The 14,056-nt window shown below is 39.4% G+C and overlaps 1 protein-coding gene across 1 annotated transcript in view; it reads right to left on the bottom strand.

Moving 5' to 3' along the window:
- chrnb1 (cholinergic receptor, nicotinic, beta 1 (muscle)) overlaps positions 1–1,172 on the bottom strand; it is a 21,465-nt gene extending 20,293 nt beyond the window's left edge. Inside the window, exon 1 of the mRNA XM_008435592.1 lies at positions 937–1,172. Within this exon, the coding sequence (XP_008433814.1) occupies positions 937–1,000 (64 nt within the window). The 5' untranslated portion in view covers positions 1,001–1,172. The remainder of the gene's footprint in view (positions 1–936) is intronic.
- Positions 1,173–14,056: the final 12,884 nt, after the last annotated feature.

Here is a 14,056-nt window from a genome sequence, read left to right as displayed (position 1 = left end):
TGACCTCTAGGGTTCATAGCGAGTCCTGTTGGTCTCCAATTTTTGTTTCTTTTGAAAAAACTTTATGGCTCCAATTTAGCTCCATATATTTCCATTGAGCATATAATTGCACATGTTGAAAATAAAACTGGTAAATGAAAAAAAAAAATCCTTTTTTGATAAAATGTTCAGGTGCCAGGATGACATGTTTTTTTGGGGTGGAGGGGGATATAAAATATTGGATTATTTCATCAAACTGCCACAGAAATTTTTTTTTAAACCACGAGTCACATGATCAACACTTGGATGTTACTACTGATGGAAACCACCAAGAAAACGACAGCAGGAAGTAGTTAGTGGATATTTTCAATAACTTATTCAAACTTATTCACATGTGACTCTAAATATATTGATTTAATAGAAATAATTAAGAAATTGTGTTTTTTCAACATGTAGACAAGGTTTTCAGGACATTTGTAATCAAGACACAGCTCTAGTCAACCTGCCATCATTTTTGTGCACCTAGCTAAACAAATGAACACGTTAGCATGTCTGAGTTAGCAGCAAGTCCACCTCCATTACAGCCTTGTAAACTAAAATGTTTGTTTAGTAAAACTGAAAGATATTTAGACAGTATTTGCCCTAAAGTTAAAACAGTGTTACCATTTAAAATTTTCAGTAGAGTTTCAGGCAAAGTTGTGGTTTATTATCGTTGTTTATATTCTTCTGCTGTTGGTTGTCAGAAGTTGATGCTGCTTTTATTTTGAAGGTGAGAAGAAGTTTGTGAACGAAGATCAAATAAATCTTTTGGATGTTTTTAAATCAGAATATGTCGGGTATTTTAGTTTTTTCTGTGACATCAACTACAGTAGAGCAACAATATTACTCCGTACTCTTTGATCTCTATATGAATTACATCTTGACCGCAGCTCCAGATCTTTTTGTGATGCGTCTTACCTCCTATCGCGTTCAGGCTGAATAAGCAACATGCTAGCAGCCACTTGCTCAGCAGGTTTTCCATGGCGGACCTTTGAACCTTCAAACCGGTTAATCCAACTCCTTAGATTTAGATTTTCTCTCTTCTGATCTGGCAGAGGGAAGCGTTTTAACGCAGAGTTTGGTTTGGCCGGTTTGAGCTGTTGTTGTCTGTCAGTCAGGCCCGTCTGGACAACTGGTCGTGTCCGATTACCCAGAGGAGGGAGGGGCTCCCAGCCTATGTGGGTCAGGCATGCTGGACCAAAACCGCCTGACAATGCAAAGACGTAACAGTACTATGATCAAACCAGGGACCAGCCTCTGATTTCCACTGGGAAATTAGTGAATCCAGCAACCTTCACCAACCTGAGGGACATTTCTGCCTTTGGTCTGACTGAGGGGTGTCCAATGTGTGGCGCCTGGGCCATTTGTGGCTCTTGGGATGATTTTTCTGTGGCCCTGGTGGATCCATATGAAAATGTTTTTATTTGTAATTAGGGTAGAATTATGTCATTTATTATGCATTTCACTTTTTATAATTATGTTTTTATAATAAACAGGTCCAGGTTGATCAATTTATTAAAGTCAGGAAGCATTTTTGAAGATTTTTGAAAGAAAGTGACAAAATCCTGTCCTAATAAAATGAGTTCAATTGAGCCCAAAATAATTATTTCTCCTTTTTCTACCCGTTAACTTTCTCCCTACCCATTACTTCATCATCTGATGGTTCCTAAATCTTTATTTAAACGTCTTCAGCAACTTGTTGCAGAACTGAAATCACCAAAAATGGCAACTTCATTCACCCATTCGCTCACTAATGCTGTGTTCATTTGCATTTGACTGAAATATATCTGATAGAATATTTGTATTTCAACTAAATGCCAGAAAAAATTTATTGAATAATAAAAATCTGAATGTTAGCTACAGGAACACAGAAGCAATCTGTCTGTTTTCCTAACACAGTTGATCAGATTTACCCGCCAGATGCGGTTTTATTCTTCGATGGCTCGTGAAGTGAAACGTCTCTCTTCTTTTAACACATTCCTACACTCATCTTTTCACGCCACTCGGCTCCAACACTCATCTTTCACCGATCCACTTAATTTACGATCTGCTGTCTGTGCCATTTGGCCTGCGGCCAATTTAATTTTGAAAGAAGGCAACTATTAACAGCTAGCAGCCAGAGTCACTCAGCACATCTGTGGTCAGGAGGGAGAAGACGACTCAGAATCACAAATGGTTCACTTAAAACGCTTCAAATTACACTTTTTATCTGCAACAATTGATTATTTCAGCTTAATTAACAAAATTACAAGTTTTAGTTTGCAGATATGCATTTGGCTAAACTTTCATAAAAAAAATGTTTTTTTAATGATTTTCTCCACTTAGTACCTGAGCTGCTATTGCCATCCGAAGACAGGAACAGCTCAAAACCAAAAACAACCAATCAGAGCCAGGAGGAGGGGCTTAGCGCTGTCCATCAATCTTGTGCATGCCCTTACAAATGTGTTAAAGGAGGAGAAACAGCTTACCTTTACAGAAAAACTGTTCATCGGATATCATCATTGTATTGTCATGAATGCTAATTGGCATTAGCATTCATGACAATGGCAGATTGATTGACAGCGCTGAGATCCACCTCTTGGCTCTGATTGGTTGTTTTTGGTTTGGAGCTGTACTTTCTACTTTTACTTGAGTAATTTTATTATAAAGTATTTCTACACTTGAGTAAAATTTCTGGATTTTCTTCCCACTGAATGAAAAACAAACATGTTTTAACCAAATATTCACCAAAGACTTGCAGTTTTTGTAAAAGTTTAAGTTTTTTATTGAACAAAAATAATTTGAAAATCTTTACTTTGCTTGATTTTGTTACTTTTATGAATAATTGTATTTTAAGGATTTCTATCCTTAAAATACCAAAATTACCACTTAACTTTGTATTTTGGTGCATCTATATATTTTTTATTATTAAATAATTGATCATTTGATCAGTTACTCTGCACTTGAGTAAACTTTTAATCAAATACTTTTTAGTCTTGAGTAATTTATTGGACAGCTACTTTTTACTTTTACTTGAGTAAAAATATGTTGAAGTATTTTTACTCTTACTTGTGTACAATTTCTGGAAACTCTGTTTATACCAAACTGTCACAACACAGTGACAGTTCCAACAATTATGTAAAAACACATATTCTTGTAAAGTAACATCCTTCAGCTTTAAAGAGTGTTGTGAATGTAAGCACTCACCTGTTTGGATCGGATCCAGGTAAACGTGTCAAGGTGCACTTTCCGTCCTGGAGGAAAGTAAATGGTCTTCACTGACAAAGCGGCTTTCAGGACTTATCTCGCCTCCTAATGTGTTTCTCCTCCACCCAAACGGGGTTCCTTATCGCACATTTGCATTGCTTTTTGTGTTGCAGTGGCTTCATACACACACAGATATGGAGGGCACTTTGAGACCCGGATGTGCTGCTAATCGAGTCGTAGATCTTCACAGTCAGCTAATGCGGCCCCCGACATTAGTGTCTGGTGGACGACAAAATAAAACAAGATAGCTGAAAAAATAACCAGTTTCTTCTAAATAATGTAGCCACACACTGGGTTAGGATAAATGTCCAAAAATTGTGTTAAAGTAACCAGAGTTTGTGGTTACTTAAAACTAATAATTAGCTAGCCATGACCCTAAAACACAATTTTAGACCTTTCTTATTGAAGTAAAAATGTTCATTAAATCCTAAAATAAAGCAATAAATTGTAAAGAACCAAAACAACACTTAAATTATCGGTTTCTGCTCGGTTGAAGTGAACTTTGTTGCGGTTTGAAAGTGGATAACAAGCGGACCGGAGAATGCTCTAAAAGCAGGAAGTGGCCTACAGCGCAGGGCATTCTGGGTAAATGCAACCAAAACAAACGTTCGAGTCTAACACTGGTGGGAGAAATGGCTCGTAGTCTTTTATTAATCACAAAGGATAAATCCTAAAACAATTAAATGTGACACCACTCCATTAATATTTATATTTCATGAAGAAGGTCACTCTGTGTGACGAATCACGGACAGGGTAGTAGAAGAAACACTGCCACCTGCAGGTGGGAGTTAGCATCAATGAAACCCGATGTTTTAAACTTATTTTTTTAATTAATTTTTTTTATTATTAAATTCTCTGTAAGCTCATGATGCATTAGCACATAAATACAACGGCGTATTAAAGCGATTGTAGATATAAAACAGGGGTCCCCAAACTACGGCCCGCGGGCCGGATCCGGCCCGCCTCCACATTTGGTCCGGCCCCCTGAACAATACCAGAGAGTATTCAGATTTTTTTTCATTACAGTATTTTCCGGACTATAAACCGTTTATATGTGGATTTTTTATTCAACCACCAGGGGGCTCTTTAGCAGGAAGTGAATCATTGGAAGTCTGGTTACTTGCGCGCCAACACTGAGCCCACAAGCAGCAAAATGAGTAAGAAACAGATCAGATGTCTTTGGAAAGTTTCTTTGCAAAGGGGAAAAGGCCCAAAGAAGAGACAGGAGAATGGATTTATCCCGGACCGGTAGATGAGTCCCACATTACAAGCCCGCTCTGCATAACATGCGGCGACCGGCTGCTAATGAGGCAATGAAGCTTCAAGCTGCTTTAACACGTAGAGACCAAGCAGGCTGTGGATATAAGCAACACTTCGGGTGTCATTGTCTCTCATCATTCCCAGATGGGACCGTCAGGGCTCCCGTTAGTCAGTATCGTGAGTTAAAATTTTCAAGAAAGTAAAATGTTCATTTTTGTGGCGCTTCTGTTATTTTGAAGGGATATATAAACGTTACCATAGCGACCAGAGTCAGAGCGTTTGGGCAGTGGTCGAGAGGAGATGAGTAGAGCTTGTGAGTCTTAAGTCTGGTTTAGACGGAAAGATTTAAGAATTGTCGGCCGATTCTCTAAACCTCTGTGACCACAGAGCTGATAAAAGTATAACAGGTTCGATCGGTTCGTGTCTCCAAGGCAGGAGCAACACGAACCGATTCCAGTCACGAACATCCCGATTCCAGAGGATAATCCAGTAAAAAAAAAAAAAAACATAGCGGGAATTGAGAATAAGCAAACACGGATGATGATGTAGAAGCAATAGTGATAGTTTGTGGAGTCATTTTAAGACATAAAAGATGTAACAAAAAGAAAAGGCGGTGGATGAAAGACGACGGGAGCAGCCGCTCTATTTGCTGCCGCTATGATTTGGAGGCAAATATGTTTTTTCATAGTTAACATTTTTAACTGAATATACATAATAATGACCTTTACATATAATAATAAACATTTCCACATATCATCTCCGATATCCACCGGACTCTCAGTTGCGCGATATGTCAGCTGTTTGGGATTCCCCTCTGTTATGACGTCACAGCGCTTTATGATTGACTACCTGTCACATTCAGTAGGTCGTATTCTCGTTCCCAGACAGGGAAAATCCCACAGGTTGCGATAAAAACTCCAAGACAACCCAGATTGGGCAGAAGCCTTATCTGACTTTTCATCCACCTCCCCCTCTCCCGGGCCGCATCAAAATTTCCAAGTCTTGACGGTCCGCGGTAATAAACAGGTTGGGGACCACTGATTTAGCACATGCTAGTAGCAACACGAAGGATCAGCACTTTTACTGTTACAGTTACCATTCGGAAAATGATCAGTTCTGTTAAATCTAATCTTGGCAACTTTCAACCCTAATAAAAGTAATATTGAATTGATCTGTTATGACTCAGATTTTGGGTGTCCGCCCCCCTCTGCTGCTGCTGCATCATTGTGGAAAACCTGGAGCGGCAGAGATATCTGAGGCTTAGATGTGTATGTTTACTGGTTTAAAAAAAAAAAAAAAACTTTGGGGTTGTGGCTTATAGTCCGGTGCGGCTCATAGTTCGGAAAATACGGACTATAATCCTTCCTGGATTTTTTCTGTGAAGAACCCAGAGAGGGTTATTTGATTGTGCTTTTTGGAAAACAATATATTTTTACATTTAGGAACTCCTGCAATCGTCACACTTTTTCTGTTACAAACTGACTCCGGCCCCCCACCAGAGAAGGGAAAAGTTATGTGGCCCTCACAGGAAGAAGTTTGGGGACCACTGATATAAAACAAACAAAAAAGGAGTAGTACGTTTCCACCAAGAAATATGAAAATTTCTGTTTGAAAAGTCAAAAATTTTCTACACAAAACAAAGACATTTCTGAGCTCCAAAGTCAAAATGTTGATAGGAAACGCTTCACATATTTTGAGATTAATCTCCATTTTTCAGTTTGAATAGTAAACATTTTTGTTTACGAAAATGTCTTTTCAAACTCTGAAATTTTCAGACTTTTTGTTTAGGAAAATCTGAGGTTAATATCAAAATTTTTGTTTTTTTGACAAAAATGTACATTTCCTTTTTTATTTGTCCATCTACAATGTCCCTAAAATGCAGTCGTGCTTAAAAATTCAGGAATTTGTTGATTTCATATAAGTTTCCGCCATCGTGGAATCACGAAAAACTGGCGGGTGAAAGTACTACTTACTGCATAGTACCACAATAAACAGTTTTACTGCAGAATGATAATCCCATTAACCTCCCCATTAAAAAAACTCCTCAGAGACAAGTGTTACAATCATACAAATATATTAGTTTGTTTTATTCAATTATATCCAATAATACATCTCCGTTGACTTTGTGTAAGTTATTATAGAAATAAATACAGATCATATTGCAAATGCAGAGAGTTTGGGATAGTGAGAAGAAGATTAGGTGGTTAAAGAGGGTCAAAGAGTAAATACTGGGTAACTCCTGTCCAGTAAATGATCAGCGCATGCATGCTCACAGTCCCTCCACTTGGATGCAGTCTGAGCTCCAGGGCTCTCTATGATCCCCCTTTAGCTCCTTTGTCCCCAGTGATCCGCAGGTCCGGATGGCAGAGAGTGGCGCCGTTTTTCCACCCGGCTGGAAACAGGAAGAGTCGCCCCGTTTCCCCCCGGCACGCTTGCATGGATACACATATATAGGAGGAATATATTTAGATATATGTACTTTTTTGCCCCAGTAGAATATAAAAATAGTCTCATTGTGGCTTTGATAACTGGAAGCACTCTTTTTGCATTTGGAAGACGGGAATTGAAACAAAACGTCTACCGTTTCTCTGGAAGACTCACACAACAGTTAAAAGAAAAATAATAACATGAAGGAGGTGTGGACAGATGACGGTTGGTCAGTGTGAAACGTTTCCTCCATAAGTTAAGGTTTCATACTCGCATGTGCCTCAATGTGGAGGCAAAACACATGGTGAAAAGAAAGTACACCCTCTTTTAATGTGAGAGAATCAGAAAAACTATTTGATCTTCAACTGGTTTTAAAAATTAATGCAATCTTAACTTCAAGGCTACATTGAAACAGGATCCTATATTTAATAAACAAAGAAGAAGTCCATAGGGAACTTTGAATGTCCATATCGGCATTGCGGTACCAAACCAAACCATATTATATTAGGTTTGGTTATGGTTTGGTTTGGGTTCGAACCAACCCCCAAAGCGACCCACTTTGGTTCYRGAACCAACATGTGCTGGTTTGGTTTGGTTCCAAACCCCTGGAACCAAGAGTTTTTCAAAGGATCGTTGGACATAGTGCAGTGTGAAATCAAACCGCACAAGCCGATCAATCGAACCAAGTCTGCCAGACTACCAGGTGTGAAAACAGTCTCATTAGCTGTTTCCACTAACAAACGCAGCAATTTGTTTAGTATTTATGCATAAAACTGCACGAATTGACATTTCAAATATAAATTTGCTCAATGAAAATATGCCAATTTAAATACTCTTTATTTTATTTGGCCACATCGAAATTTGTGTATTTCACAAAGCTGCAAAGGAGTCACTGTTTTCATGTCGCGCGAGTCGTGTGTTCAATAACCGGATGTTTCTACTGGCGAAAACAATCATGGCAGGAAGTAGTTAAAGGATAATGACGGATGGCGTGAACAAATTTATTCACGTGATTTTATTTGCGTTTATTTAATGGAAACACCAAAATTGTGTTTTTTGTCATTAGTGGAATATTGATATTTGCAATGGAAACGCAGATTGAGAGAATTCCTGTTTTAAAGCTACAATTTGGCCCAAAGTTCGTCAGAAACAGGACTATTGTCCCAGAATCAAGAAACTTGCCACACGATGACTGAGAAAGAAAATAATCAAGGTGCCTCAATGGTCCAGTCAAACTCCAGAGCTTGAAATATTGTAATGGGACCTTCAATGTATTGAAGCAGTGGGCCAAGACACAGAAAACGCCTTCTAACGGTTCTTTTAAGTCCAATTCTGTTGGGTTCTGGTTCGATAAACAGAGTCAGACAGGATCCTGTTGTTTCTTCTTGTGCACTTGAGGTTAAAATCACACAATTTTAAACGTCAGTAAAACCAGATCAGCTTCACTTCAAGACACCAAATTAACCAAAAAAAAAAACAATCACACACATATAGACCGAACATGGAATTACATTGTCGACACAATTCACAGTAATTCCACCAATAAATACCAACATCACGATCCATATTGCCTTAAAATACAGTCAAAACAGCCAGGGACAGGTCAGGAGGGAGTTCAGAGTTTCAAATAGAAGTGCGTTAGCTGCGAAGAGGTGGAGTCCCTCCCCGGCCGTCGTCCTGGTGGATGAGAGCGAAGCAGATGTACCTTAAAAACGTATTCACGTGAAGTTAATCTGTTGCTACACAGGATGTGACAGTAGGCACTCTGGATTCCAGTATAAAAGCACTTTAATGAAGCAGCTAAACCAAAAGTCTGTCTGAGTCAGAGCCTCTCTCTTCCTCCCTCTCTCCTTTTCTTTTTTTTTTGTGTTTTCTGCTGCATTGCAGATGTGGCGGAGGGACTCCACCTCAAACTAATGCTCGCACACTTAAACAGCTGCCACACCGAAAGGGACAAAGCAAAAAAAAAAAAAAGCTGCAATAAATACACACACTTTTTTCCTCCAGATGATGTGGCTGCACCTTGTTAATGAACTTTATTGCTTTCCGCCCAAGGAAACCGCACGTATCGATTTCAATTTCTCACATGTATACAAAAAATTTCACACCAGGCGTCTCGCACATTCGCTCTGCCTCCAGGTTAAAGGGAAGGTGGGCTTTATTGGAAGCTAGTGCCTCTCCGAGTCCTTGGAAAAAAGAGAAGCCGTGCGTGACCCTCCCTCTCTGCAGCTGTAATTCGCCCCGTAAGCAGAGGGAGGCCCTGACTCGAGAGAAACGGGAGTGAAGGGAGTCCCCGGGGAGAGAGGTGTGTGTGAAGAGAGCGGCTGAATCAGATATACATCATTTAACTCGCTTTCAATAGCCGCCCTCACCGGCTCCTTTCATCCGGACAAACGGCGACGCCAAACTCTTACGAGGGGAAGACGTAGAACGTTTCGGGAGTCTGGAACCCGGAGACGCTAAAGGCGGTAAATTCGGTTCACCAATCAAACCTCCGATAGATGGGAAACTTTACACGGTTTGACTCGATTGAAGGTTTGGGGAGGCAAATCCCACGCTCATGCAATCATGCACTCCACTCGCAAAAAATGATCCAGTAATGTGTCATGATGTGATAATCAAAACATATCAATAACCCTCCAATCAGGGAGTCACATATTTAAAAATCTGCTGAAATGCATCAGATTTATTCAAACTACCAGCAGATAACAGGAAGGCCAAAGGCATTACAGCTAGGGGGCGCCGTTTCATCTATAATTTTGAAGAGTCAGTTGATGGAAACAGTAAAATTTGAAAAACAAAAAGCCTTCTGTAATTTTGCAGAGAGATTTTTACTTTCACTTGAGATGGTTTTTGGCTTTTCCGAAAAGATGGAAACATAATTGCGGAATAACTTCTGATGTAGCTAACTCTGCCTTACCAGAGGAACAAAACTCAGAAAAATGTCCAAACCTCCGGCTCAGGGAGAAGGACTCTAGGTCCTTTTGAGGTCCATGCTAGTTTTCATCCTCTACAGCAGTGGTTCTTAACCTGGTTTTGATCGAAGCCCAGGGGTTCGATGAGTCGGTCTCAGGGGTTCGGCGGAGCCTCTGCCGCAGAGACACACTTGTGTAAAGTCGTGATGACGCCCTGCTTTGCCATCACTTGCTGCAGAGGATCACGTTACATTGCTTAGCCAATCAGAGCTGCGGAGGAGCCCTGATTGAAGGAGCTCCACTCTCAGCATGGATTTGAACTTGTGTCTTTAATTACTTCAGAAAAACTCACAGTTTTTACCAAATTCTGTAACTTTCGGTGAACTTCTAAATCTGCTCCTTAGTCGCATCTTTTCGGGGTTGATACTGCCTCTAGTGGCGTGGGGGTGAAAACACAACTAATATAATTACATTACTAAATCAGAATACCGCAAAGTCTTTATTATTTATTATAATTTTTCATTTTCTTAGGAATGTAGAGCTAATTAAATGATCTAAACAAGACCTTAAAGTGGTTCCAGTTTCTCTCGATGGCCAACTTGTTGAAACTGTGGCAAATTTTAAATACCATGGGTCGTTCCTGGACAGTCAGCTGAACTGTGCTGAAAACACTGACTATATTTTGAAGAACTGTTCTCAGAGACTCTACCTTTTAAGAAGACATAAGGCGTTTTCGCACTGTACGGAACGGACCCAGCCCTGTTGTGTTCGCATTACACTGAGGGCGCCATCGAAGCGGTACCGGACGTCACTATTTTTAAAACTAAACAATAGTTTCGATGTAGCGGCCGACTGTGCTGGTTCATCAGCGAGTAAGCGGAGGAAAAAAACCCTCATCATTAGACCAGGTGATTGCACTATATTGAGACGAATCCATTGCTAATTAAAACTAATAATAAAAATATTGAAACGAGCACTCTTTACAAAATAAAATACAGTTTAGTGAGAGCCAGCTGTCAACGGAAAATCAACGTCTGACTCCATAACAACCAGCGGCCAATCAGCTGCTGGTTCTAAGCAGAACCGCTTGGCCGGCCCGATTGGAACCACAGCTCTTGTGGTTCCATGGGGCCGGGTGGAACTGGTCGCAAGTTGTAATGCAAACATGCTCGGAACCGTTCCGTTCCGTGCGAAAACGCCTTTAGTGATCTTGGTGTGACCCACCAACCCAACTATTCAACTATCTTGAATTTGGGGGAAAAAAAAAAAAAATCATATTTTATTTATCACTACAGAAGGGTTCAGTGAATGCGCATATGAAACTTCTTTTGGGTTCGGTACCTCAAAAAAGATTAAGAACCACTGATCTACAGCCATGCGTAGCGTCACGCTTTCTGTAGCCCGGCTGATATGCAAACCAGAACATGGGAACACAGCTAATTAGCATTTTCTGAATGTTGTGATATTTTATAAATCAGAACAGTGCAGAGTTAACATGGAGAGAGGTCAGTGATTATCTGCCCTTCTAACATGATTCTTAGTTGTTGTTATCAGCTAAGAGTTAAGATCAGACTCAAAATATAACAGCTAACAGGTAACTAAAGTCCAGCTCAAAGCTAACAGAGCGAGGCAAATGGCTACGCAGAAACAGGCTAACGGCTAACCAGAATCAAGCTAATGCCTGCTTAAACTAACATCAGGCTCACAGCTACTCAGAATAAACAGTGATTCAATGTGAAACTGTTTGTAACGTTAAGCTTTAACTGTAAGAGTCAAGCTGTTACTGGAGCTAACAGCTAAACTTAATAAGAGTCGAGCTAAACAAAGTGATCAGAATCATGCTAACAGCTATGAGGTAAGCTAATGGTGAATCATTCTTAAACAAAACTAATCTGGAAGTTCAGGGAACAAAAAACAGCTGTTTTTAATTTCTATTAGTAATATAAATTATTCTTTGCTATGCTAACATGTCACATGGGTTTTATTAATGTCTTTATAGGTAAAACTACATGCCTATATGAAATCTGTAGATACAATAAAATATCTCAGATAAATCCTGTAAATTTAATTTTATATGCGACTTTTGTTTAAAACAAAATAAACCTCTTAAACAGAAGTTTTAGCCTTCAGCAGGTTTTCTCAAACTTGAATCAAACTTTGATTTCCAAACTTCACAATGAGGTTACGGTCATTTTTTACTAAACTCCTTCCAAATATCTACCAAACACGATCCAGTCCCAGTTTACACTAACCTAGAGCCCCAGTTAATGAAACGTTTAAGTCAGAGGTGCCCAATACGACCAAAGGTTTTGAGTCGATCTCGGCAGGTGACAAACTGACCGCCGCCAGGACGCTGAGGCCAGCACTTCACTAAGACCCTAAACGTTTGTAGCTTCATTTAAAAAAGAATAATTATAAAAAAAGTCAACGAAACGTGTTAAAATTAATAATCTCAGTAGTTATTGTTTCAACAAGGTGTTGCGCAATTCAGTGCGTTTCAGTTCCGACTCAAAGACCGACTGACGAGCAGAGCAGGAGTTTAAATTAGCTACTCAACCACCGCTGTGTTCATGAGAGGCTTATTAATAAATATCAAACCTGGAAACCTGATATCGTAATGGACTGAATGTGTTTTTAATGTAATCTTTGCTCGGCTTGCGGGGCGCGCAGGCGGTTGCCACGGCAACAGGTGTGCTTAACCGACAGAGAGAGAGAGAGAGAGAGAGTAAAAAGGTAGGAGTGGTTTTGAGTTGATCGTCTTTTCGGGTTGTTTTACCTTTGTTTACCTTTGCTGTGGCTCATTACACCTGCTGTAGTTTCTGAACGTYCAATAAACGACAAACTTGGACTRATTACCTCGTYCGTTTGTGAGCATACGTCACAACAAACATCAAATAGGACAAATATATTTCATTAAGTTTTAACAAAGTCTACCGCGATAATTATGTGAAATTAAATTAATTATATCCCGACTTCAGAAGATTTGCCTTTACCTTTACTAGGCTCTGTGTTTCTTCCAATCAGTCTGTATTTTCTCATATCGAGGTCATCAAACCAAATTTCAGATCCACCACCTGCTGACCGACACCTGCTGGCCTCAGGTTTGCAACCAGCTTCTGACTGAGAAACCAGAAACCTGCTCCCAGTGTCAGAATCTCACTGACAAAGAAACTGGATTAGGATTTATGTAACTTTATTATTTCTGCTATAAACTGATGTATATTCGCATATAAAATAAGTCAATAGAGTTTAATTTGCAGTTTTTATGTCTTTGTGTCATGAGGTAGATCTCAGGCGGCTGGTGAGAGAAAAAGTAGATCTTGGTCTCAAAAAGTTTGGGCACCCCTGGTTTAAGTAATTACTTAGCAAAGCATTGAATCCATAGAGGCTGTGTGTTAAACACAACCAAACCAAAGCTGCTGGTTGATTAAAAGAGGTTTTAAATGTAGCCGGAGTGAAAAAAAGAAACCAACAGATGCTGAATTATGAAACTCTTTTCTCTCTTCTTTGCTTCCTCATTTTGTCTCCTTGTATGTTTCAAACTTTTATTTTTTATTCATCACCTAACTGCTTTCGATTTCCTCTGGAAAGCTTTATCTCCCAGGTAGCAGATTACTTTGCTCAGCGCTTCGCCCGATTTGGTTATCACTTATTATTATTTACAACTACAGGCTCAAGGGAGCAAAAGATTATGCACGGAAGGAGAAACGTGCAAAAAAGAGCGTCCGTCCAGCGCAGTAATTCCCTCTTCAATCTCTTTTTGTTCTGCTTATCATCACTAATTACCCTCTCTAAAATGTCCTTTTGCCTCCTTCATCCGATCCATTTTTCTTCTCCCAGATCTTTTACGTTCTTTTATGTATTCCTATAATACATTACTTTTATGCTATAAACAATTACTCTTTTGATCAAATTGTACCAAGAAAGTTTAATGTGGAAAAAATGATTTAATTATGTCTCCAGTTCCCATCATCCCATTTGATGGTATCTATTTATTTTGTTGTAAAATCCTACATAAACAGTATAGATTTAAGTTTTAAACTCTGTTAATAATGTTTAAATGTAGGTAAACCTGGAGGTCATGCAGAGTAAAAGTTTGTGGGAAAGTTTCGACACGTATGGAAGTCCGCATTGGTGAAATATCACCTTGAACATTATTACCACACTGTAAAACTAGACGGCTAAAAAAA

This window comes from Poecilia reticulata, linkage group LG18 (assembly GCF_000633615.1).
Source record: "Poecilia reticulata strain Guanapo linkage group LG18, Guppy_female_1.0+MT, whole genome shotgun sequence".
Taxonomy (NCBI): Eukaryota; Metazoa; Chordata; class Actinopteri; order Cyprinodontiformes; family Poeciliidae; genus Poecilia; species Poecilia reticulata.
The sequence above is the reverse complement of the archived record's forward strand: the minus strand, read 5'-3'. Positions and strand labels throughout refer to the sequence as shown.